The sequence below is a fragment of the Salmo salar genome, chromosome 20, assembly GCF_965601325.2.
Source record: "Salmo salar chromosome 20, fSalSal1, whole genome shotgun sequence".
Classification (NCBI taxonomy): Eukaryota; Metazoa; Chordata; class Actinopteri; order Salmoniformes; family Salmonidae; genus Salmo; species Salmo salar.
In genome coordinates this window covers 63,333,667-63,360,882 of record NC_138310.1, presented here as the reverse complement: position 1 = coordinate 63,360,882, position 27,216 = coordinate 63,333,667, and the positions used below count along the sequence as shown (strand labels likewise).

Genomic DNA, 27,216 nt, shown 5'->3' with positions numbered 1-27,216 from the left:
TAAACATATGCATTGAATTATATCTGCACAAAAAATGCAAGACTCTTTGATACATTTATGTAATTTTCAGTTACACTGAACAGCCGATATGCAAGATACAGTAGTTGTCCTAAACTCAAAAGGTCTTACATCCAATGAATGTCATTGCAGCAGGGAGCCAAGGCAATAAGACGTGTTGAAATAGCACAGACCTAAATTAGACTTTATAATAATTATGTAACACTCCATAATGCTATGTTTAAAAAAACACCCATGGACCCATCCGCTGAGCCAATCCATACATGTCCCTGAGAGGCTGTGTGCCTGAGCTAGTGCATGTTTTCACTGTCAGAAGTTCCTACAGTCTCTGGTTTCAGGAACAGAAGCGGCTCTTGAATAGTGTGCGACTGCCTGGTGACGCAGAGAATAGAACAACATTCATATCCTAACACTAGCCCACTTACCATGACAGCTGTTGAAATCCAAACAAAGGTGACGTCATTTTAAGAACAAACTGTTCATCACTTTGTTGGGAAAAACAAGGACAACAAGGGGTCAACACTTGACACCCTTTTGACTACTTGAAAAAATGTTTTCCCCTGTGACAATAATCCTTAAAGGCTATGGGAGTCTCCCACATCAGTGATCATGGGTGCACACCTAATAATAAATAAATAAAATATCAGTTACACTGGCAAACCATTTAATTTATAAAAACTATTTAAATGAAATGTACATATTCTTTACATTATTAGAAAGCACTGTCCATGAGCTGCCACTTATGTAATCAAGATGTGTGGTCATTCATAAACCTTTAGAAAACATACAATCAACCTTATATACAGCACGACACACAATATCAAATAGCATTTAGAGAAAGTGCTAATGTTAGTCCTTAAAATGAGATGCAAATATCTTTGCTATTCTCTTGGTCTCGTCTTTCTTCATGGACGACGGTGGTATATTGGGCCTGGGACGAGGAACGCGCCGACAAAGAATCCCATGTCTAAGAGAGGTATTTTTCTGCAAAAAAGAGATTCAATCAATTGTTTAGCATAGAAACTGGCCTACTGTTCCTAGTTTGCAAGCAAACAAAATGCATCATTAAGCTTTAAATGGAGATACTGGGAGATAAAAAAACGTGAAAACGCAAAGATTTAAATGTCTACCATTGTGTGTTAATGAGTCAGTCCTTTCTCCATCAAACAGAACCAGCCCCACATTGGTCAAATACGTACATATGTGATCAATCACGCTGAACTCTACTCTTAAAAGGGCTGGTCAGATGTTTGTGCTAATATTAGCACAGAGTGACTAGCTGGAACTAGTTTCCTTTAGCATTGAGTGACTAGCTGGAACCAGTTCTATGACATGTCCTGCGAACTCTGTAGTCCCATTGCGTGATAAACAACTGCACCTTCACACCCCCAGACATGCCAGTCTGACGCAGGGGCCCAGACAAGCAGGCATACCTCCCTATCACCACAGTTGCCATTCAGTTGTTTAAGCTGTTGAACTGAGTTATGAGCCAAACCCTAATGATTACGCATTAGAACAACAACTCCTGAGCTATTAATGATAAAAGATAATGTTGATTTCTCACAAATAGTAGGCCTAAATCCCCCATAGCCAGACTGCCAAGTGTGTTACCACACAGACAGACATATCAGCCCAGTGACTGTGACCCCACAGTTAAAGGTCAACAACGCTGAGACGGAAAGACACTCAGGGTTCTTGTTTTATGATATTTCAGCCAATGGCGTGCTGAGTGCCCTGAGTCTCTCCCTCTCTCTAGAGATGAGCTTAATGGTTATCTTCTCCTTAGCTCAATAGCAATGCAACCATTTCAGAAAGATCACCCCACTGCTAAAGAGTTGGACTAATCCTCAGGGCAGGAAGGACAGTTCCTCATGATAAAAGCCCCCACCATAGAACTATATTTTAAGGCAGGCGGTGGCCTCATACTACTAGCTGCTGTACTGGCTCAGTTCTTGCAGTCACTAGACTGGCTCAGTTCTTGCAGTCACTAGACTGGCTCAGTTCTTGCAGTCACTAGACTGGCTCAGTTCTTGCAGTCACTAGACTGGCTCAGTTCTTGCAGTCACTAGACTGGCTCAGTTCTTGCAGTCACTAGACTGGTCTAGACTGGTGCACTCTTGGATTCCCAAGTGGCACAGCGGTCTAAGGCACAGCATCGCAGTGCTAGAGCCGTCACTACTGTCCCGGGTTCGATCACAACTGTCCTTGATCGAGAGTCCCATAGGGCAGTGCACAATTGGCCCAGCGTTGTCTGGGTTAGGGGAGGGTTTGGCCGGAGGGGCTTTAGTTGGTTCATCGCGCTCTCGCAACTTCTTGGGGCAGGCCGGGCGCCTGCAGGCTGACCTTGGTCGTCAGTTGAACGGTGTTTTCTCTGACACATTGGTGCGGCTGTCTTCCGGGTTAAGCGGCCCGGTGTTAAGAAGCGCGGTTTGGCGGGTCATTTTTCGGAGGATGCATGACTCGACCTTCGCCTCCCGAGCCCATTGGGGAGTTCAGCAATGAGACAAGATCGAAATTGGGGAGAAAAAAGGGGTATATAAAAAAAAAAAAAAAAGACTGTGCGACTCCTATACTGGCCCCCTTTACTCGCCGAGAGCCAAGCTGGATGAGGAATGGCACATAGTGACCTACTAGTAACTATGTCCTCCTTTGGCATTGGTATGACAGAATATTAGCACTGGAAGATGATGACTTGGCAACTTCAAGACTGTAGAGACAGTTTCCTTATTAGTCAGCAGCGTGCTCCATACACGCGCCTGATAGAATGAATGTCTCAATATTCTGTAACCCATGGCTTGTAATGCAACAATCAATCATTTTACAGTGGAATTTGTTACTACTCTAAATGTTGATCTGTGTCTCAGTTACTCATGTCTAGACTTGCAAAAACCTGTTATAATAGCATATTCAGGCTCAACCCAGAAGCAGAAGAAAAGGAGATTGAAGCAGAGAAAGAGGGGAGAGGGCTGGTACTGTACTTACTGGGTCAGAGGCCAGGGGGAAGACAGGTGCTATGCGTAGAGCTCTCATAGAAGCCTCCATGTGGTGAGATGAGAGGAAGAAATTAGGGATCTCCACAGGGTCAGAGCTGGACAAAAGGCAGTTAAGGAACAAGCAAAAACCAAGCATGCAAGTACTGTATTTATTCTTGGGTCCATGTTAAAACTGTAAACACTATATCAATGAAACTCTGCTTAAGCTAAACAGTTAGAATAACAAAGAGGTAAGAAAACAACGCTGACAATGCAAGGATACTGTTTAGACTTCCTGGTGTCTTCTTTGTGTAGGAACGTTTCTGGCTGATATTTGTCAGATGTGACAACAACATGTTCTGTGTCCTCATCTGAGAAAGCAGCTGTGTCGTACAACAACCCGGAGGTCTCAACCTCTGACAGAGCATCTCTGTCACCAGGAACCCTGCTAGCAGTCTCTCCACTACACAATAGGGACTGTTCATGTAGAGCAGCAGTGATGGACTCCTGATGTAGTGCTGCCTCATTGTCAGAGGTTTGGAGTGTCCTCTCACCATCACTCACCGTGTCTTCCTCCTCGTCTGCGTCTGGTCCATGAGAGAACTCTGAGTTAACATGTTGCTCCCTCTCCTCTAGTCTGCTGCCTATGGGCTCACTAGAGCTGCAAGCCTGCAGGGTGTCAGTCTGCAGATCTAACCTCTCCCTGTCCTGTTGGGTGAGGCTGGGGTGGTAGGAGTAGTCCAAGGCTTGGTGCTCCTCTGGTGTCTCCAGACTCTCCAGAGAGGCTAGGTCTGGGTCTGACAGCAGGCTGGTCCAGGGGCTGGTTCTGTCTGTTAGAGATGTAACCTCATTCAGAGGCCTGGGCTCTACCACTGTCTCCTCATAATCTCCATCCTCCTCTCTGGGACCTCCTCCTTCATCATCTTCAGATGCAGGGGCCTTGTCCTCCTCCTCTTCATCAGCCTGAGAATCACTGTGTTCCTGATAGATACATGATACAGGTGAAGGGACAGGAGACAAGTCCTCCTGGGGGGATCCTGATGCTTTATGGAAACATGGAGCACTCTGGGGGAATGTTTCATAGCCTTCAGGCAGGTGGTGGTCATCTGGAACAGGGGGAGTTGTTGAGCTGTTCTGGGGGCTAGAAGGTATTTTCTCCATGCGATGATGTCCCTGTAGACCTGGAGAAAGGAAAGAGATGTGTTGAGTGGCCTGACTCTAATAACAGTATAATAATAATAAATTAACAAGGCAATCCCCAAGACGTAGACATGAAGTAACATATTTTGGACACCCTTTGAATAGGTATGCATCCCAAATCTCATCCTATTCCCTATATAGTGCTCTACTTTAGAACAGAGCCCTATGGGAATAGGGTGCCATTTGGGACTAATCAGGTGAAGAGCATCTCACCACTGATGAGTTTGTTAACCTCCCCAACCAGGCAGGTGGACTTGAGAAGGAGCTGGGAGGAGTCTGTGTCTGAGACCCGGTGCTCGTCCAGTCTGGAGCGCTGGTCCTGCTCACTTTGAGAGGGGAAGGTAGGGGTGGACAGCTTATGGCTGAAGTACCTCTGGATGTCATCCAACTCACTTAGGTTTTTCCTGGAAAAAACACAACAAGCACATACCTTATTGAAAAGTTACATCGGTGATACTTTCTGTGTGGGTAGAGTAAACACAGTCCAGCCCCGCCCTATGGGCCCTGGTCAAAAGTAGTGCACTACATAGGGAATAGGGTCCCATTTGGGATGCAGACCTAATGTCCAATCATTTACCGGAGTGCTGAGAACAGAACAGAACTGGAGGAGTGGGCGTCCCCCGCAGCAGCACTGGTGGGGTGGCCCACTCCCCCCTCCTGAAGACTCTGGTGGTACAGTCGCACCCTGTCCATGTGCTCATCATGCCGGTCACTTTCACTGGACCTGAGACATCGGGGAGGAGGGGGACAGCAGAAAGGGGGAGGAGGGGGAGAGCAGGAGGAAAAGGAGACCAGGAAGAAAAAAAAGTAACACCATTACAAGTGGTTCTCCAAAGTGAATTTAGGGTAGGTTTGTATGATACCATACACTTTATGTTGCATCTCATTGAAATGGATTACTTGCATGTTAAAGAAAGAATTGTGAGGAACAGAGCTAGAGACGAGCCCTACAGTACCTTTCTGGCAGCAGCCTGTCTAGGTGGTGGGGTGTGGAGTTGATCCTCTGCTCTGTGTAGCGGCTGACGTGGGAGGGGAAGCTGCTGTACGTGGCTGTTGTGTGGTAATAGAAGGGCAGGGTCTGGAACAGAGCCTGACAAATAAACACATGCACCACGGCTGTTAAACCCACAAAGATATGCAAGTAGTACAAAACACTGATGCACTCAAATCCTTTTGTGACTGCTATGAGCCATTCTGGCTCAGACAAGGTTACTTACCTACTTACTAAATACTAAGATGCTTTAGGAAGAACCTAATACAGACTAACAGTGAAAGCCACTGCTGTACTCACTGAGGAGTCTTTGTTGCCGTCACAAACAGCCTGTCTCTGACCCCGCAGCTCCTGGACTCCCATAAGTGGGGTGACAGACACTTTGAGCTGGCCCTGGCACTGGCCATTGAAGTCAGTGATGTTGTACCAGCCACACACTGACTGGAAGCCTGACAGGAGAGGGGACAGGTCCACTGAGGCAAACCCAATCACCCGCTCCACATCTAACAAGACAAGACACAGGACCAATGAACTGCATTAATTAAACATTAAAACAACACTAACTTTACCCCTTCAAGAATTGTTGGCTGATAGCTAGAGTATTACTGTGTTACTACATCGCTGTACTGTACCGCCTTTGTGCCAGACTTTGAACACCAGGGACTGTTGTGGATCCAGAAGAAGTTGCTTTGACAGCCTGTGATTATCAAACAGTATATTAGTTCAGCGTGACACGGTCTGACAGAGGGCATTCTAAACTAGGCATGTTCCAATAATATCAACAGCACATTTGTTCATAATCATCCAAACAATCCTTAATATGGATTCATCTTTCACATCTTTGGGCCCATTAAACCTGAATATTACATAACCCCTGCAACACATATGGTTTAAAACAAAAATAAATACCATGACCAGAGATGGGCGATATCCCCCCCAAAAAATCCATATTGCGATAAATTGCCTGAATTGATGCGATAACGATAAATAGAACAATACGTTTATAACATTAATGTGCACCAGTTTTTTTTCAAAATAAACCTTTATTTTATTTCCAATCTCTAGCATAGTCTGCTTATCGTAATGAAGGACATCAGCTAAATGCCTGCGATAAGTGATTGGTATTGTATCCCCTTTCATACCAAAAAGTAATGACCATCATGGTTTAAGGGAAAGAGGGTGATTATATAAATGTATCAAACTGAGTTTGACCAATTCCAGTCCTTTTCAATATAAAAAATTAAATAAAAAGAATCCACATGACGTAAATCTGTCTCAGTGACGGAGAACTTTAACCCCTGTGTTGTCTAAACCTCTGAAGTAAGCTATAGATGGTACACAGGTAGTCTACCTGCACTCCTGCTGGTGGTCCCAGACGGGGCAGTGGCTGTCTGCTATGAGAGCTGTGGTGACTGGTTCAGCAGAGTCAGTCGTGACGTAGGACACACAACAACTAGGCAGCCCTCCACTACGCTCAGCTAGAGGACAGCCTGCCAAGGAGACGCAACACAACCATCAGACTCATCAACAAAGTGTTAAAGGACACAATCAAAATGGATGACCATACTGGAAGGATGTGTCCCAAATGGCACCCTATTGCCTATATAGGGCACTACTTTGAACGGTGCCCTATGGGCAATGGTCAAAAGTAGTGCACTAAATAGGAAATTGGATGCCATTTGGGAGGCAATCTGTGTACCTTTAAGACTGAGGTGCATGGCTCTGTCCACAGTGATGGTGACAGTGAACGTGTCCTCCATGCTGACCTCGGAGGGCTGTGAAGGCTCTACACTCATTGAGGACTTGATCTGGTGTCTGCTGGGTGTTCCAGACTGTCTGGACACAGCTGCTGTGGATGAGGGGACTCCCTGCCCTCCCTCCTTCTCCTCTCCCTGGCTGTCACAGTTCTCCTGGTCCCGGCTGTCCCCTCCTCCAGGTGTGTGCGGCTCTGGGAGGGATCCAGGGGTCAGGGTGATGTGGACCCTCAGGGCAGCTCCACTCAGATCTGGGGCGGAGCGCCTGAACAGGGGGTACACACCTACACAAACAAAACACTGGTGTTACTGATGACCCTTATGTAACATTATATTACAACATAGCATTTACAAAGGCTTGATAGTCAATGATTAGTTTGAGGTCGTCATTGACTGTTAGTTATATCAGTACTGTGCTATTTAGTATCTTGAAAGGAGCAAATAAAATGTCTTATTTTTTACTAAATGTATTATTAGTATTACGTACCACTGAGATTCAGCTTGTGCCTTGCCATCTTGGCCAGGGAGGAGAGGTCCACGAAGGCTGAGCCCACCAGCCGGTCCATGTCATGAGGCCTAGGTCTCCTGTCCTTCCCAAAGGCCACCCACACCTGAATCTCCAGCTTCTCCTCCCGGAGGTACCACAGCAGGGGCTGGCTGCTCCTCAGCTCCACAGTCCTGCTTCCTCTGAAGGCCACTGTGGCCAGGCCCTCTTCCCCTCCACCTCCCTCCTCCTCCACAGACAGGCCAGGGTGTCTCAGCTGGGAGCAGAAGGCCTCTCCGTCGTAGAGTTTATATCTAAAGTAGCAGTAGGTGGAGCGCTGCAGCTCGCTGTGTCCAGGCAGAAGGAGACAGTAGACAGGCAGCCAAGCTCTGGGTATGGACATGGTCAGGGACACCGTCCTCTGAGTCTCAGCCCACATCTCTCCCTCATTGGGTGGCTCCTCTTCCTCCTCCTCCCTCCCCACCTCCCAGCCCAAGCCCTGGGCGGCAGTGACGACCCTCTCTCTATCTGCATGGTGGGCAAAGTTGATGGAGATGTCCAGGCCACCCACGAATATGTGATGTCTGGGAGATGAGGTCAGGTCCCTCGGCAGAGACACTCCAAACCACCCACTGATCCCTGGGAATTTACGACACATACTGTACTGTTAGCAATCTGTTGGTTGGTAAAGACTGACCCACTGACCTTATAACAGCACTGACTGAGTGTATTACACAGCATACTGAACCTGTTCTTTTATGGATGAGATCAGCCAGCTGAATTCTCACTGTACCCAACAGAGTATTCTTTGATCTCGGGCTGACCATCACTGCAGTAATAAAACACACAAAATGCATAAATACATAAATCACATTGGATCAAGTTTCCATCAGTGTTACATTAGGAAGATGCGCAAACTGTGAAATTAAATTGTATAATAACATTTCCTTGTAACAATTGACGTTAATATTTCTTCAAATTATAAATCTATCATTCCAGTGTTTTACATGCTATACTTTATTTACTTTGCCACCATGGCCTTTTTTGCCTTTACCTCCCTTATCTCACATCATCTGCTCACATTGTATATAGTCTTATTTTTGTCTACTGTATCATTGATTGTATGTTGTTTTACTCCATGTGTAACTCTGTGTTTTTTTATGTTGTCGAACTGCTTTGCTTTATCTTGGCCAGGTCGCAAATGTAAATGAGAACTTGTTCTCAACTTGCCTACCTGGTTAAATAAAGGTGAAATAAATAAATAAATAAAATAAATATACAACTTGTAGGATCGAGTACTTGAGCTGCAGTGAACCCATGATTGTCAATTGGATATATTAATGTCTGATATGGCTTTTGTTCACAATTGCACCCAACAAATACATTAATAAATAAAATCATTCATGCAGACAGTATTCTGATTGTATGACTAAATCCCATTGCAGCTGCTTCCTCACCCTTGCGACTATCTCTATTCCAGACAGTGAAGACAGCTGTGGCCTCCTGCAGGAGCTCAGCCAGGCTGCAGGTCTCCCCAGAGCTCCTCTGGACCTGCATGAACCAATGAATTAATTAAATGATTGTTTTATTGTCCCATAGGAAAACTTGTGACAACAACACAGGCATTCATCTACATCATGTGAGTTCCATCACCTGCAGCTCACAGGGGAACTCGGTGTGGTGGTCAAACTCTGGGCAGAAGGTCCTGGCGGCCACACGGGTACTGCGCCTCTCACTCTCAGGCAGGAAGGAGAGATGAACAGTAACATACACGTTCACCCCAACATCAGCATAGTACTGAAACGTTTCATCTTGCTCTGACAAAGCCCTGTGGGAGTGTATGTTTGTTAGAAACAAATTGAGTTTAAATGCACATTTATTGTAAAGCACTTTGTGACAACAGCTGACATAAAAAGGTCTTTGATTTGTTTGAACCAATTGAAATGCAGTGAATATTTATCAAAGTGCAGCTCCTACTACCCTTAAACCTTTGGATGCCATCTACCATAGTGCCCTTCATTTTGTTACAGGTGACAGTTTTGATACTTGTCACTGGATCCTGTATCAAAAGGTAGCTGGACTTCGCTAAAGACGCGTAAATCTCTACATTAGTCCTTTTTTGTTTACAAGGCCCTACTTCATAAACTTCTGTCTTATCTAACTTTGCTGTTGAAGTATAGACACTTGAGTTGCCTAACATGTTCACAGGATTGGTTAACTTGAGGTTCCTATGGTCTCCACCGAGCTAGGTAAATCTGCTTTTAGTTTTAATGCACTGTATTTCTGTAACAAGATTCAAAATATATTTCATCTTGATGTTCTGGTTCCTTTCGGGTAATTTAAAGTATTGATTGTGGACTTATTTGTGGAAGAATGTAACCGTTTTCTGGGTGATTTGTGAAGTTTTAATTGTGCTTACCATGACTGTGTTTTCATATTTTAAGTGTGTGTATATATATATATATAAGTATTATACAGAGCGTACTTGGAAGAGACCTAGGTCTCAATGTTATCCCTTTTAAAATAAAGGTTAAATAAATAAAAAAAACGCAGAATATTCCAATGATTGGAATAGAGAGAGGGAGAGATGGAGGTACCGTGCTGCTGCCTGTAGTCCTGCTGCCCTGTGCACCTGAACCACCATGGTCACCACCTGAGAGGCAACCGCCCCACTCCTTACATCAGATCTCAACGGACGTTGTTTGTAATGAACAAACACATCAAGCAATCCTTGGAGAGTACATACAACAAAGTTAACTGATCAAATACTGTATGTATGTAAGGAAAGTGTCTTGATTTCAGGTTTTGTAAGTACAGTACAGCATTGCCAAAAGGAGTGCCTGTGTGTGTTACCTGAGGGCTGAGGTTGGTGTCCAGCAGGGCTGTCAGTCCTGGGCATCAGCGGAAGGGAGAAGACCTGGGCTTCAGTGGGCTGTTGTCTCTGCATGGTCACCATGGCACACAGCTTTGACAGGGGCAGCATCCCTTTAGCCACCAGCTGGTCCCGGACATTTGGGTAATAGTACCTACAAAGGTGGGTCAAATAAATTCTATTAAACCACCACTAAATTCCAAATCTTAAAGTGAAGTCTAAAAGAACTATGGAAGCTTGAGTGCCAATCTGTTTGTGCCATCATGTCAACTTGTCATCAAACATGGCTTGACAATGACAGAAATGGAGTTGACAAGAGCACAAACAGACCTGGGACCAGGCTAAAACAATGTTACGTCGTGTATACTGGCCTCTAGTGGTCAGGAGAGACATAACAGGTTCTGTCCCAAATGGCACTTAATTCCCTATATAGTGCACTACTTTTGACCAGGGCTCACAGACTGACCTGCACCACACTTCAAACGGGATGCCTCCTCCGTTGGCCAGGCCCTGGCTGGAGAAAGAGCTGAGTAGCATTCTCTGGACTGGGACTTCTACAGGAGCCAGCAGCACGTGACTCTCACTGTGGCTAAACACTGGGTCAGGAACACACAGGGTAGTGGTGGTACGGAACTGCCTCAGATTCACACCTAGAGAGGAGAGAAATGACAGTACATTAGCAGAGGATAAACAGACAAGACCTCAAACCCTCATGTCAAATGTGTATTCAAGGCTAGAACAAGAAAAATATTAGTGCAGTGCTGACTGTTATAACATTGAGACAAAGGGCCCTGGTCAAATGCACTGCACTATAAAGGGTATATGGTGGGATGCAGCCAAAGACAAGAAACTTAAACATGAGCTATTGCTTACTGCCGTTTAACAGATTTGGGTCCAGACTTTGAGCAGGAGGCTCCTCCTGAGTAGGGAAGGTGTACTGGACATAACAGTCAGCCTCCCCCCAGACTGTAGACTGTAGTGGTGTCAGCCCCTTCACTCTCTCCACTTTCACCACAAACAGGTGCTCTCTCATAGCCTCCTCGGGAGACGGCTTCACCTGGAGGATAACAAGGATAAAACTGTTACAAGGACCGCTGGAATTTAATTTACCCTGAAATCCTGGACTTGTATGAATAACATTGAGCAGCAAAATCCTGAAACAACTTGCATTAAAAACATTTTAAAGACAGAAAAAAAATGAATAGCTAATAAAATGTTGTTCCTTGTGTGGTTGGTGATCCAGCAAATGGGATGGTCTTGGGAGATGAGACACAGAGCCAAGTTCTTCATCCCTCATATGCTGCAGAGATACTATTTGGACAGATAGACCCATGGCTAGAAGCACCCGGAGGTTGCCCTTTATAATGCCTGAAAACACGTCAATGACTGGCATGTAGCTGTCCACCCCTAACACTGGGTACTGAGCCTGAAGCAGAAGGTGGGAAATCTTGGGATCTCTGAAAAACAAAAGAAGAATCAAACAAAAATACATTGTATTGAGTAGTTGTTTCCATAATGACAGGTGTTATATGACTCATTTATATATAGTACAAAGGTTGAGTTATAACAAGATAATGTATCAAACCTTTCCCTCACCTGAAGGACATGTAGAACTGGTGGAGGGGTAGTTTGACCAGCCCTAGGAGCCGATCCTGCCCTAAGCTTCCTGCTCTCTGCCAAACCTCAATCACCATCACATTGTTCCTCATCCTCTCTAGTAGCCTTGAGGTCAAGGCCACAGGAGCCACCTGAGAAACAGAGTATTTAAACTCACATCTAACAGGCAGACAGAATCACATCATAAGGGCACCCTATTCCTTTTATAGTTCACTACTTTTGACTAGGCTGAGGGCCCATTTGGGAGGGGTTTTCATCACCTATGATATGAATACCCTTAGCCAGTGGAGGCTGGTAGGAGGACGGGCTCATTGTAATGTCTGGAATGGAATCAATGGAACGGTATCAAACATATGGAAACTACATGTTGACTCCGTTCCATTTAAACCATTCCAGCCACTACAATGAGCCAAGACTCCTACAGTTCATCCTACCAGCCTCCTCTGCCTTCAGCAACATCACGCTGACTGGGTATAAAATTAATCTGTTCCATCAGTTACCTGTACAAAGTTGAACGAGGGGTTTGTCTGGCCCCAGCTGATCACTGATCTGGACGTCTCATCCTGGCCAAAGAGCTTACAGTTCAGGTAGACATTAGGAGGCTGCATGGGTCCACAGCTAAAGTCCTTTCCATTAGGCACCATGAGCAAAGCATGCAGCAGAACCTCACTGTCCTCCTCCACCACCTGATGGGCCTGAGGTCTGTGATGAGATGTCTGGAGGCTGGTGAGAGGTGAGGGACCTTGTGGGGCCATAAGAAAAACATTTACAGTTGAAGTCGGAAGTTTACATACACCTTAACCAAATACATTTAAACTCCGTTTTTCACAATTCCTGACATTTAATCCTAGTAAAAAAATCCCTGTCTTAGGTCAGTTAGGATCACAACTTTATTTTAAGAATGTGAAATGTCAGAATAATAGTAGAGAATGATTTATTTCAGCTTGGCCCATTCCTCCTGACAGAGCTGGTGTAACTGAGTCAGGTTTGTAGACCACCTTGCTCTCACAAACCTTTTCAGTTCTGCCCACACATTATCTATAGGATTGAGGTCAGGGCTTTGTGATGGCCACTCCAATACCTTGACTTTGTTGTACTTAAGCCATTTTTCCACAACTTTGGAAGTACGCTTGGGGGTCATTGTCCATTTGGAAGACCCATTTGCGACCAAGCTTTAACTTCCTGGCTGATGTCTTGAGATGTTTTCCTCCCTCATGATGCCATCTATTTTGTGAAGTGCACCAGTCCCTCCTGCAGGAAAGCACCCCCACAACATGATGCTCCCACCCCTTTGCTTCACGGTTGGGATGGTGTTCTTCGGCTTCCAAGTCTCCCCCTTTTTCCTACAAACATAATGATGGTCAATATGGCCAAAGAGTTCTATTTTTGTTTCATCAGAGCAGAGGACATTTCTCCAAAAAGTACGATCTTTGTCCCTATGTGCAGTTGCAAACCGTAGTATGGCTTTTTTATGGCGGTTTTGGAGCAGTGGCTTCTTCCTTGCTGAGCGGCCTTTCAGGTTATGTCGATATAGGACTCGTTTTACTGTAGATATAGATACTTTTGTACCCGTTTCCTACAGCATCTTCACAAGGTCCTTTGCTGTTGTTCTGGGATTGATTTGCACTTTTCGCACCAAAGTACGTTCATCTCTAGGAGACAACGTGTCTCCTTCCTGAGCGGCATGACGGCTGCGTGGTCCCATGGTGTTTATACTTGCGTACTATTATTTGTACAGATGAATGTGGTACCTTCAGGCATTTGGAAATTGCTCCCAAGGATGAACCAGACTTGCGGAGGTCTACAATTTTTTTTCTGAGGTCTTGGCTGATTTCTTTTGATTTTCCGATGATGTCAAGCAAAGAGGCACTGAGTTTGAAGGTTGGCCTTGAAATACATCCACAGCTACACCTCCAATTGACTCAAATGATGTCAATTAACCTATCAGAAGCTTCTAAAGCCATGACATCATTTTCTGGAATTTTCCAAGCTGTTTAAAGACACAGTCAGCTTAGTGTATGTAAACTTCTGACCCACTGGAATTGTGATACAGTGAGTTATAAGTGAAATAATCTGTCTGTAAACAACTGCTGAAAAAATGACTTGTGTCATGCACAAAGTAGACGTCCTAACCGACTTGCCAAAACTACAGTTTGTTAACAAGAAAGTTGTGGAGTGGTTGAAAAATGAGTTTTAATGACTCCAACCTAAGTGTATGTAAACTTCCAACTTCAACTGTATGTGATTGATTTTTGTTCCTAGTAGTCTTTTTATTCTTTACACACAAGGATGAGTTGAGCATGTTCTCTTCCTTTACTGACCTTGAGGGGCCACAGTTATTTTTCCCATCCTGGAATATCTATTATTAACAGTAGATAGAGGGATATCCTCCCCTCTAGTGTCGTGATGCTGAGGCCTACTGGTTGTCATGTCCACCCTTGAGGGGCTAGCTTCTCTCTGGGGACTGGTCAGGGCATGGGAGGGGGCTCTGTAACCAGCTCCAGCTGACCTTTGACCATTGGCTGATGAGAAATCTTTGTTGTCTGCAGCCAGATCAAGTGACACCTGGAGAAACAAAGACGTGAGATTTATTGAGATAATTGTTTTATTTATTTTTATTTAACCTTTATTTAACCAGGTAGGCTAGTTGAGAACAAGTTCTCATTTACAACTGCGACCTGGCCAAGATAAAGCAAAGCAGTGCGACACAAATAATAACAGAGTTACACATGGAATAGACAAACATACAGTCAATAACACAATAGGAAAAAAGTCTATAGTCTACAGTATGTGCAAATGAGGTAAGATAAGGGAGGTAAGGCAATAAATAGGCCATAGTGGAGAAATAATTACAATTTAGCAATTAAACACTGGAGTGATAGATGTGCAGAAGATGAATGTGCAAGTAGAGATACTGAGGTGCAAAGGAGCAACAACAACAACAAAAACAGTATGGGGATGAGGTAGTTGGATGGGCTATTTACAGATGGGCTATGTATAGGTGCAGTGATCTGCTCTGACAGCTGATGCTTAAAGTTGGTGAGGGAGATAAGAGTCTCCAGCTTCAGTGATTTTTGCAACTCGTTCCAGTCATTGGCAGCAGAGAACTAGAAGGAAAGGCGGCCAAAGGAAGTGTTGGCTTTGGGGATAACCAGTGAAATATACCTGCTGGAACGCGTGCTACGGGTGGGTGCTGCTATGGTGACCAGTGAGCTGAGATAAGGCAGGCCTTTACTTAGCAAAGACTTATAGACGACCTGGAGCCAGTGGGTTTGGCAATGAATATGAAGCGAGGGCCAGCCAACGAGAGCATACAGGTCACAGTGGTGGGTAGTATATGGGGCTTTGGTGACAAAACGGATGGCACTGTGATAGACTGCATCCAATTTGCTGAGTAGAGTGTTGGAGGCTATTATGTAAATGACATCGCCGAAGTCAAGGATCGGTAGTATAGTCAGTTTTACTAGGGTATGTTTGGCAGAATGAGTGAAGGATGCTTTGTTGCGAAATAGGAAGCCGATTCTGGATGTAATTTTGGATTGGAGATGCTTAATGTGAGTCTGGAAGGAGAGTTTACAGTCTAACCAGACACCTAGGTATTTGTAGTTGTCCACATATTCTAACCCTGTGGCACCCCCATAGAGACTGCCAGAGGTCCGGACAACAGGCCCTCCGATTTGACACACTGAACTCTGTCTGAGAAGTAGTTGGTGAACCAGGCGAGGCAGTCATTTGAGAAACCAAGGCTGTTGAGTCCACCGATAATGAGTAATATTCCAACACTACACTCAACATGTCAACAACCTCCTAAATATGATGAACGTAACAAAGGCTGTGTCCCAAATAGTACCATCTTTTCTATGTAACCCTATTCCCTTTGGGCTCTGGTCAAAAGTATGGCACTATAAAGGGAATAGGGTGCCATTTGGGATGTAGAAAAAATGGCGGACAGTGGCAGGCAGGCTCACCTTGAGGGGGCCGATGTCCTGGCTCTCACCAGTCCCCTGCAGACTCTGGACAGGCAGAATGATAGTCTGACTCAGCTGCTCCCTCTGCAGTAGACAGCGGAGGGGGAACACAGCCTTGCCAATGGCTACAGGCTGCAGAACAACACAGAACACATCCATTCAGGTGCAATATACCATCTATATGCGATCTATAAATACATAACTTGGGTAAAGCTGCACAGAGGCTTGGTTACTGTACAATAAAACATAAAAGAGAGTAGATTTTTGTTGTCATACAAGTGTCCACATACTTTCTTCTGGGAGCTTTTTCTGGAGTAGATGTTAAATGTGAGTTCTGTTCCCCACCACTGCTCAATAGTTGACCCACTGAAGTGGACTGGAAACACATTGCGCTGCTGGAAGTTAACCACTACAATGCAGAGTGAGACAGACATCTTTAACAAAACCTTAATGTTATCATTCCTAATAATTCACAATACAAATTGAAATATCAAACTCTCTGATAATGCTAAAGAAATGTGTCAACAACACAAATGGCACCAAAAGTAGTGCACTATATAGTAAACAGGGTGCCATAAAGGACACAATCTTTGTTAAAGTGTTAAAGTCTTACTTCCTCCTGTAACTTTACTAGAGAAGACTCGTGTCACCTCTGCTGCCATGGCCTGACTAGGATCATGCCTGCTGGAAGCTACGGGGAACAGGTACTCCACAAAATAGGAGCTATGAAAAGAGAGACAGACATGAAGCAGGAGCAGACATAGGTATTCTGTATTATAATGGTAATCAAACAAAAGGGGAGACAAACATATGAAACATTGGGCGCGTTAGTTTTGCATCCTAAAGGGAACCGAGCGATGCAAAACGAATGTGCCCATTGGCATGTTTCATTATGGTGAATACCATTTCTTAGAGGAGAGGGGTCGAGGAGGTTTCCCTTTGCCAGAGATCTTCTTAGGTGTATTGGTGGTGCTGTCTGCAGGCACAGTCAGGGAGTGGATCACCACTCTGGCCAACCGGACCTCACCTAGGACAGTGAGCTGGTCCATACACAGCCCAGGAAGCATATCCCCAGTCCCTGGAGTCTGCACATTTTCTGAGTCCAGGCTGACACAGAAGGTTCATTACTGTACAATGACTTAAATTCATTTTGAAATGTTCAATATATACTGCTGAAAAAAATAAAGGGAACACTTAAACAACACATCCTAGATCTGAATGAAAGACAATCTTATTAAATACTTTTTTCTTTACATAGTTGAATGTGCTGACAACAAAATCACACAAAAATAATCAATGGAAATCCAATTTATCAGCCCATGGAGGTCTGGATTTGGAGTCACACTCAAAATTAAAGTGGAAAACCACACTACAGGCTGATCCAACTTTGATGTCATGTCTTTAAAACAAGTTAAAATGAGGCTCAGTAGTGTGTGTGGCCTCCACATGCCTGTATGACCTCCCTACAACGCCTGGGCATGCTCCTGATGAGGTGGCGGATGGTCTCCTGAGGGATCTCCTCCCAGACCTGGACTAAAGCATCCGCCAACTCCTGGACAGTCTGTGGTGCAACGTGGCGTTGGTGGATGGAGCGAGACATGATGTCCCGGATGTGCTCAATTGGATTCAGGTCTGGGGAACGGGCGGGCCAGTCCATAGCATCAATGCCTTCCTCTTGCAGGAACTGCTGACACACTCTAGCCACATGAGGTCTAGCATTGTCTTGCATTAGGAGGAACCCAGAGCCAACCGCACCAGCATATGGTCTCACAAGGGGTCTGAGGATCTCATCTCGGTACCTAATAGAAGTCAGGCTACCTCTGGCGAGCACATGGAGGGCTGTGCGGCCCCCCAAAGAAATGCCACCCCACACCATGACTGACCCACCGCCAAACCGGTCATGCTGGAGGATGTTGCAGGCAGCAGAACGTTCTCCACGGCGTCTCCAGACTCTGTCACGTCTGTCACGTGCTCAGTGTGAACCTGCTTTCATCTGTGAAGAGCACAGGGCGCCAGTGGCGAATTTGCCAATCTTGGTGTTCTCTGGCAAATGCCAAACGTCCTGCACAGTGTTGGGCTGTAAGCACAACCCCCACCTGTGGACGTCGGGCCCTCATACCACCCTCATGGAGTCTGTTTCTGACTGTTTGAGCAGACACATGCACATTTGTGGCCTGCTGGAGGTCATTTTGCAGGGCTCTGGCAGTGCTTCTCCTGCTCCTCCTTGCACAAAGGCGGAGGTAGCGGTCCTGCTGCTGGGTTGTTGCCCTCCTATGGCCTCCTCCACGTCTCCTGATGTACTGGCCTGTCTCCTGGTAGCGCCTCCATGCTCTGGACACTACGCTGACAGACACAGCAAACCTTCTTGCCACAGCTCGCATTGATGTGCCATCCTGGATGAGCTGCACTACCTGAGCCACTTGTGTGGGTTGTAGACTCCGTCTCATGCTACCACTAGAGTGAAAGCACCGCCAGCATTCAAAAGTGACCTAAACATCAGCCAGGAAGCATAGGAACTGAGAAGTGGTCTGTGGTCCCCACCTGCAGAACCACTCCTTTATTGGGGGTGTCTTGCTAATTGCCTATAATTTCCACCTGTTGTCTATTCCATTTGCACAACAGCATGTGAAATTTATTGTCAATCAGTGTTGCTTCCTAAGTGGACAGTTTGATTTCACAGAAGTGTGATTGACTTGGAGTTACATTGTGTTGTTTAAGTGTTCCCTTTATTTTTTTGAGCAGTGTATCTTTACAAAGTAAAGATGGAGACACTAGTAGACAACAGCAAAAATTAGTATAACTGACCCTCCACTTTTCTTTGGACCAGAGTGCCTCAGCTCTTTATCATCACCCCTCTTCTTGAGATTCTTCTTTGGAGAAGGACCATCCTTGTCGTCATCACTTGGACTGCTGTTAGACATCTGAAGGACACAGAGGTAAAATAGTGACCCTAAAGACTACAGTATTGCCAATGTAAACATATACGATAATATTGGTAAACAGAGTGCAGGTATGCATCTTTTCCATGATCCTGCTTTTTCAAACTTGCGTACCTATAAGTGAATTTTATATTATTATTAAGGACTAGAAAAGAGTGCAGATGGCCACCCATTGTTTCCTTGGCAAACAGAGGACAGGTGTTGCTGACTAGTGGCTGACACTCACAGGAGCTTTGTAGAAGAGGTTCTCTAGCAGGCTCTGGTCATACTGTGGGTCATTGAGTTCACTGTCTCCATACACACTGAGGAAAGAATCAGGAGGAGAGCCCTCTCCATCCCAGACAGGGAGAGCAGATCCGTTCAAACTAACAAAAGGAGAGAGAACACGACACAGTTACTTATAGAACTATACTGCACAGTTACTTATACAGCTACAACGTTTAATCAACTTGGTACCAATTAATAGGTAAAGACAGTTTTGTTTGTTTCTTAATATGCTAAGATGGGGGTAAATGCTACCTGCCCAGCAGCAGATCCACTGCCCTGTTCTCAGTGTCAGCAGCAGTGCAGTCTGGGCTGAGGTAGTCTGGGGGACTGTGGGGAGACTGCAGGAGACTGGAGTCAGCATGCAGAATGTTCTGCAGTAGCCTCCCACAGGGAGGAATGGACGGCCTAGAGAAACAAAAACAAGACAAGTTCCCTAAGCCACGCATACGTCAATGAGAGAGATTTTTAAAAGGACTGGAGCCATATGTATCAAGCATCTCAGAGTAGGTGCACTGATGTAGGATCAGATTCCTCCTATCCATGTAGTCTTATTCCTTATGATTTAAAGGGCAAAACTGATCATAAATCAGCACTCCTACGTACTCTAAAACGCTTGATACATACGGCCCCTGATCTCAGTTTAATACTAACATTGGTGGTGCTCCTATGTTGTCCTTTGGAAGAGGTAGAGGAGTGTCTTTCAGAGCCAGTTCAGAATCCATGTCAGACTTTAAAGCTGATACCACCATGGCATTTCTAAGCTTGCTTCCACGCTCTAAAAGAACTAAAACAGGAAAGGATACAGTAGGGATGTTAGCAGAAGATAGACAGTTTCTCTACTGTACGCATACAGTGCATTCAGAAAGTACTCAGACGCCTTCCCTTTTTCCACATTTTGTTACGTAACAGCCTTATAATAAAATGTATTAAATAAAACATTTTCCTAATCTATCTACACACAACATCCCATAATGACAAAGCAAAAACAGGTTTAGACATTTTTGCAAATGTATTAAAAACAATAAACAGAAATACCTTATTTACATAAGTATTCAGACCCTTTGCTATGAGACTCAAATTCAGCTCAGGTGCATCCTGTTTCCACTGATCATCCTTGAGATGTTTCTACAACTTGGAGTCCACCTGCGGTAAATTCAATTGATTGGACATGATTTGGAAAGGAACACACCTGTCTATATAAGGTCCCACATTTGACAGTGCATGTCAGAGCAAAAACCAAGCCATGAGGTTGAAGGAATTGTCCGTAGAGCTCAGAGACAGGACTGTGTCGAGGCACAGATCAATCAAATACATGTATGAGCCATTTTTACATCAGCCGATGTCACAAAGTGCTATACAGAAACCCAGCCTAAAACCCCAAACAGCAAGCAATGCAGATGTAGAAGGGTACCAAAAAATGTCTGCAGCATTGAATGTCCCCAAGAACACAGCGCCCTCCCATCATTCTAAAATGGAAGAAGTTTGGAATCACCAAGACTCTTCTTAGAGCTTGCCGCCCGGCCAAACTGAGCAATCGGGGGAGAAGGGCCTTGGTCAGGGAGGTGACCAAGAACCCGATGGTCTCTCTGACAGAGCTCCAGAGTTCCTCTGTGGCGATGGGAGAATCATCCAGAAGGACAGCCATCTCGGCAGCACTCCACCAATCAGGTCAGACGGAAGTAAAAGGTACATGACAGCCTGCTTGGAATTTGCCAAAAGGCACCTAAAGGACTCTCAGACCATGAGAAACAAGATTCTCTAGCCTGATGAATCCAAGATTGAACTCTTCGGCCTGAATCCCAAGCGTCACTTCTGAAGGGAACCTGGCACCATCCCTATGGTGAAGCATGGTGGTGGCAGCATCATGCTGTGGGGATGTTTTTTAGCGGCTGGGACTGCGAGACTAGTCAGGATCGAGGGAAAGATTAACGGAGCAAAGTACAGAGAGATCCTTGATGAAAAACTGCTCCAGAGCGCTCAGGACCTCAGACTGGGACGAAGGTTCACATTCCAACAGAACAACAACCCTAAGTACACAGCCAAGACAACATAGGAGTGGCTTCGGGACAAGTCTCAATGTCCTTGAGTGGTCCAGCCAGAGCCCGGAGTTGAACTCGATCTAACATCTCTGGAGAGAGCTGAAAATAGCTGTGCAGCGACGCTCCACATCTAATCTGAACGAGCTTGAGAGGATCTGCAGAGAAGAATGGGAGAAACTACCCAAATACAGGTGTGCCAGGCTTGTAGCGTCATACCCAAGAAGAATTGAGGCTGTAATTACTGCCAAAGGTGCTTCAACAAAGTAATGCGTAAAGGGTCTAAATACTTATGTAAATAAGGCTGTAACGTAACAAATGTGGGAAAAAGTCAAGGGGTCTGAATGCTTTCCAAATGCCCTGTATACGATCCATTTACAGTATGTACATCATGATGCTGTAGTAAGCTACAACCTGAAAGTATGTCGTTGGTGGTCTGTCCGTGAGTTGATTCCTGCACTGTGGGATTTGCCGCTCCCTGTCCATGTTGAGATCTACTTGATGTTGGCTTTTGGTTCTCAATTGCCAAGTCAGTCTTTTTTTCCATCTGGGCATTTTGGAAGTACAAATGGTCTTTCCCTCTAAAAATATTACAAAAGCATGAAAGCATCACTGAAATGAGAGAGAGAGAGTAGCTGCTTGAACAGACAGTAGGTCTATGACATTAGGTAGACTGTCTACCTTGGCGTATTGCTCCCTGACTCTTTCCCACTGTTGACAGAGAGTGGTCTGGACAAGGAGGGCACCACCAGAATGTTTGGTTGAGATGCTGGCTTCACTGTGGACCTGAATGCAGACACAGCCGTTTCGATACTCAAGTCTGTGGTGGGAACTGAGCAGCTGCTGTCGTACGTTTCAGTCAGGGCCTCCAGAGCAAGCGACACCTGAAAAAAATGTTAATCAAGAACAATCTGTATGTAGACTCATCCAATTCACAGATGTCTTTTAACAGAGAGCCTGGTGTGGTGGATGAATCAGAATTGGTTGGGTAACATAGATGATTAAGATGTTTTATTAGTATAATATGCTTATGTGAGATACTTGTCATTAGAAAGTGTCCTTTGGACTCTGGTATGTTTCAGTTGCACGTTTCCCTTAGCTGGGGCTCAGAGACTTGGGGCCCAGAGAGGGGAGAGGTCAGACTTGTCTTTTATATGTGAATGTGTCTTTACCTATTCTTAAACCATGTGAAGGGATGGCGTGATTAATGGGGAACCAATGACTTGTCTCCACAATGTCTGTGAGCAAGTCACTCCCTCCTTTTCTTTATTGTGGTGAGGTTTATGGCAGTGTCTGGGAACATTGTATGTCCTCTCTTAGATCTCGCACTTATCCTGTGATAGTATATGGCCTAGAGGGTCACTCCCCTCAGTGAGCTTGTCCAGGAGTGGGAACAAAAGGTGTTTTACTGAGGATGGGCCACTATGAGATAGCACTGACAAAGGAGATTTATGGTGTATTTTGATAAGAACGCCTAAAAAGCATTCCAGAGGACATGAGCTAATGGTTTTGTTCTATACCGTACCAGGGAGGGACGGTTCTAGGGAGACCAGACACATAATGAACCCTGTTGACATAGCAGTTACTGTCTGCTGTGTTTTATGGATATTTGTCATACAAACTTAACCTTTGAACTGTTACTAAGATTTGTGGTTCGTCAACGTACGTTGAAAGGGGTGTATCTTTGCTATAAAATATCTCTGCAGCCATTGTGTAATCACCTTATTCAATGGTTCATTCAAGAGAGTGCATTATTGAAGGTCAAGAGCTTTTGCAAAAGTATCTTAATTATTAAAGATGTACTTAACTCGGACTGGTGTGTTTGTAACTCTCCTCATTTGGTAATGCAGAAATTAGCCACCACACTGGGAAAGCAAGATAAACCACATAGCATCTATCATAATTAAATAACACATTTTCAATTGGGTTGCAGCCTCCCTACCTGTAATTCTCCAAGCTTCTCAGACATTGGAGACACCAGGGTGAAGAACCCACTGATGGAGTGTGACAGAGAGAGACAAGAAATCCCAGCAACCTGAGCACGAGCAATTGGCAGGTGTTCTGGCTTTGTCAGCACCTCCAGCACCAAAGAGCCCATATCTGTAATACAGGGAAATATAGGGAAAAATCAACAACATCAGGAGGTAATTTGAATATTCTGAAGACAGCTTGGATCACACAATGTGGCATACCATGCATGCAATAGTTACCTGTTAAGTAGGATGTGAACTGCTTCGGTCCACATCGGATGGGAAAGCGAGCTGTGGACTTCACAGTCTTCTGTGTTGTTTGTGACCCATCCCGTGGTCTGAACTGGGTCCCATTGGAAGACTCTCCCCACCAGCGCAATCTGATAAAAGTTGTCGGGGAAGGCTTGGGGACTGTCCATAAAACTCTGCTTATTGTCACTCGTAGAAAGCATCGCAGCTGACCCTCAACCAGTGGAGGGAGGCTTGTGGTTGGGGACACATCACTGGGGACTGCAAAACAAATATTGTCAATGTACCTTACAGTACTAGCTCAGGTCAACGTGCATGAGTCGGATGTACAATACGAGGCATGCGCCTGGACACAAGGCGGTAAAAAGTCGTTATTTCGTATTTTGGAGAAATTACACCCTGCTCCTACCGCGAAGAGAAATTTAGCACCCTTGAAACATATTTAATCTGGCGCACAAAAGTATATGGAGCCAGTTAACGTTAATAAACAAAGTCAGTGCAGGTAACGTTATCTGTTGTTGTTGTTGTCGCTCGATGGACCAGAGCTAGCTAGCAACAACAACAAACAAGCGACAGAAATTGGCTTAGCTACTAGGTCCATCATTTGCGGTTGTAAGTGTTCACTATATCCATGTCATTAGCATGCAACTAACTAGTTAGCAGCAAGCAGCTTCAAATAACAATCTACATTTTTCACCAGTCACCACACAGCCAGCAGCATAACGTTAACTAGCTAATGAGATTGACGTTGGTCGTAGCTAGCTACCTTTCCTCCTGATGCTTCCACATTTGGTAGACTTCCATTTTTTTGTCTTCATTCCTTACCAATAAATGTGATATGACAATATTAAACCTAAATTACATTATGTAAACAAGTTGTCAGTGCAAACTGTCCCTGAGCAACAACGTTTGTTAACTTTCCTCAGTCCCGCCTCTAATCCAAAGACTGCCGCTGTTATCCCGTGGTGCACTGTGGGAAGTTGTGTCATTGCAACTCCCCAACCTCTCATCACCAGCACCAGAGAGCAGCACTGTACTGTACAATACTGATAATGTATCAGGTCCACCATCATCATAGATGGTGAAACTAAAATCAACGTTCACAAATCCTAGTCTTCAATTATTTGTGGGTACTGGGTTTGAGGCTTTTGTTCCAAACCCTGGTGTAACACACGACTCAGCAATTCAAGATCTTGATCAGCACTGTATACGTAAATCCAGATGTGCTAGAGCAGGTATTCCCAAACTGGGGTACGCGCAATGTCGTCGGGGGTACGCCAAATAAAAATGTGATTCATATTTAAAAAGAAAATAATACATTTTCAAACAGTCCATTTATATTTTTCAACGGGGCTATAAATTTTTTTTATTTATTTCTCGCCTGAGTAGCCTCGTTTCACTGCCAAAAATAAAATGAAACCATCTAGTGTTCAGCGAAATAACAACAAAATGTCAAATACAGGTAGCCTAGTCACATAATTAACATCCAATCACGTTAACCGTTACTCTCTCGCTTCCAATAACGGAGCTGCTGCTCATTCCGTTTGCTTGAAAATTGATGATTGAAAATGGTTTAAAAAAGTAGGGCCCACGTCCATAGAGACACATGCCAGCTCTACTGGCAGTACTACACCTGCGCCTGTCGACGACACAAGTTGATCTGCTTCCACGAGCACCTCCAATGCTAGCATCAGTAATTCTACATTTGTTGTGAGCCCAGCTAGCATGGACACTGACAGTTGTGAATCTGATGCAGCCGAAGAGCTACTGCCCTCTTACCATGGAAAGCACCGAACAGTTGGACCATCGAAGAGGCGCAGATATGATGAGAACTACATTGATTTGGGGTTCACTTATATTGAGAGTAGTGCCTTTCCTCAGCCACAGTGTGTTATATGTGCAAAATGACTATCTCACAACTCGATGAAACCTTCACTCTTACGCAGACATTTTAAAACAAAACATGCTAATTTGGAAAATAAGCAAGAATTAAGACAACTTTCGAGTAGTAAGACATGTATAAAAGCATCAGATACCATTAATAAGAAGGGACTAGAAGCGTCTTATATGGTGAACTACCGAGTGGCTAGGACAGACAAGCCCCAAACTATTGTGGAGGACTTAATCCTTCCTGCTGCCGTGGATATGGCTGGGACAATTCTGGGGGAAAAGGCCCAAAAAACTACAGACAATGGCTTCATCAAACAACACTGTTTCACGAAGCATCAGTGACATGGCAAGAGATGTTTTGAAACAATTACTGCTTCGCATACAAGTCAGTGAATTCTATGCATTACAGCTGGATGAGTCAACAGACGTGGCGGGCCTGGCACAGCTCCTGGTATATGTCTGTTATGTTTATGGGGCGTCAATTCAGGAAGACCTCCTGCAAACCACTGGAAACCAGGACTACAGGAGAGGATATTGTTAAAGTACTGGACAGCTTTGTGACATCAAGTGGACAAGGTGGTCAAGATGTGTTGGTATCTGTACTGATGGCGCAAAAGCGATGACAGGGAGACATAGTGGAGTGGTAACGTGCGTGCAAGCAGTTGCTCCCGACGCCACTTGAGTACACTGCAGCATCCACGAGAGGCTCTTGCTGCCAAGGGAATGCCTGATAGCTTGAAAGATGTTTTGGACTCTACAGTGAAAATGGTTAACTTTGTTAAAGCAATGCCTTGTGTATTTTCTGCACTATGCAATGATATGGCAGCGACCATGTAACGCTTTTACAAGGGGCAAAGTTTTGACACGTTTTTTTCTTTTATCGCTTGCATGATGACAAGTTTTTCACACGACTGGCCTATCTGAGTGAGGTTTTTTCTCGCCTGAATGATCTTAGTCTAGGATTACAGGGACTCTCCGCAACTATATTCAATGTGCGGGACAAAATTGAGGCTATGATTAAGAAGTTGGAGCTCTTCTCTGTCTGCATTAACAAGGACAACACCCATGTCTTTCCATCATTGTATGTTTTTTTTGTGTGCAAATTAACTTAAACTTACGTACAATGTCAAATGTGATATAGCGAAGCACATGAGTGAGTTGGGTGCGCAATTACGAAGGTACTTTCCTGAAACGGATGACACAAACAACTGGATTAGTTATCCCTTTCATTCCCGGCCTCCAGTCCACTTACCGATATCTGAACAAGAGAGCCTCATCGAAATTACAACAAGCGGTTCTGTGAAAATTGAATTTAATCAAAAGCCACTGACAGATTTCTGGATTGGGCTGCGCTCAGAGTATCCTGCCTTGGCAAATCGTGCTGTTAAGACACTGATGCCCTTTGCAACCACGTGCCTATGTGAGAGTGGATTCTCGGCCCTCACTAGCATGAAAACTAAATACAGGCACAGTCTGTGTGTGGAAGATTATTTAAGACTGGGACTCTCCAATACAACCCAACATTGCAGTTATGTGCATCCTTTCAAGCACACCCTTCTCATTAACATGTGGTGAGTTATTCACAATTTTTGATGAACAAATAATGTTTTATATGTAATATGGCTAAATAAAGAGCAAAATGATTGATTATTATATTATTATATGTGCCCTGGTCCTATAAGAGCTCTTTGTCACTTCCCACGAGCCGGGTTGTGACAAAAATGTCTCATTTAGTGTGTGTGTGGCAGGCTTACAATGATGGCAAAAAACAACATTTGAGAGTGCACTGACCCTGGTGCTAGAGGGGGTACGCAGCTGTAGGTTGAATGTTTGAAGGGGTACGGGACTATAAAAAACATTTGAGAGTGCACTGACCCTGGTGCTAGAGGGGGTATGCAGCTGGAGGTTGAATGTTTGAAGGGTTGGGAACCACTGTTAGAGCCTTCAAATTTAAATCTGGACCTTGAAGCCAGTTCTGCTTTTTTTCAT

General features: G+C 44.7%; 1 protein-coding gene across 1 annotated transcript; it reads right to left on the bottom strand.

Moving 5' to 3' along the window:
• Positions 1–35: 35 nt before the first annotated feature.
• c2cd3 (C2 domain containing 3 centriole elongation regulator) lies at positions 36–24,329 on the bottom strand. The gene is made up of 35 exons (XM_082966636.1): positions 24,104–24,329; positions 23,329–23,598; positions 23,061–23,218; positions 21,800–22,002; positions 21,533–21,699; positions 19,734–19,866; positions 19,335–19,487; positions 19,042–19,180; positions 18,682–18,797; positions 16,780–16,983; positions 16,490–16,599; positions 16,167–16,285; positions 15,877–16,008; positions 14,230–14,473; positions 12,409–12,650; positions 11,888–12,039; positions 11,507–11,748; positions 11,165–11,344; positions 10,758–10,941; positions 10,273–10,445; positions 10,017–10,149; positions 9,073–9,247; positions 8,877–8,970; positions 8,168–8,248; positions 7,423–8,058; positions 6,881–7,219; positions 6,533–6,671; positions 5,814–5,878; positions 5,482–5,684; positions 5,147–5,280; positions 4,768–4,914; positions 4,404–4,594; positions 3,274–4,171; positions 3,001–3,106; positions 36–1,002 (listed from the first exon to the last, which is right to left on the bottom strand). The coding sequence occupies exons 1-35, from the start codon at positions 24,153–24,155 to the stop codon at positions 868–870; spliced, it is 6,849 nt and encodes a 2,282-aa protein (XP_082822762.1). The 5' UTR covers positions 24,156–24,329; the 3' UTR covers positions 36–867.
• Between the last annotated feature and the right edge of the window lie 2,887 nt (positions 24,330–27,216).

Coding starts and splice junctions, on each gene's coding strand:
- c2cd3 (XM_082966636.1), bottom strand. CDS start 24,155: ATGAAGACAAAAAAATGGAAGTCTACCAAATGTGGAAGCATCAGGAGG. Junction 16,009..16,166: donor GAAAAAGCTCCCAGAAGAAA/GTATGTGGACAC, acceptor GTTGTTCTGCAG/CCTGTAGCCATTGGCAAGGC. Junction 12,040..12,408: donor CCTCGTTCAACTTTGTACAG/GTAACTGATGGA, acceptor TCTGTTTCTCAG/GTGGCTCCTGTGGCCTTGAC.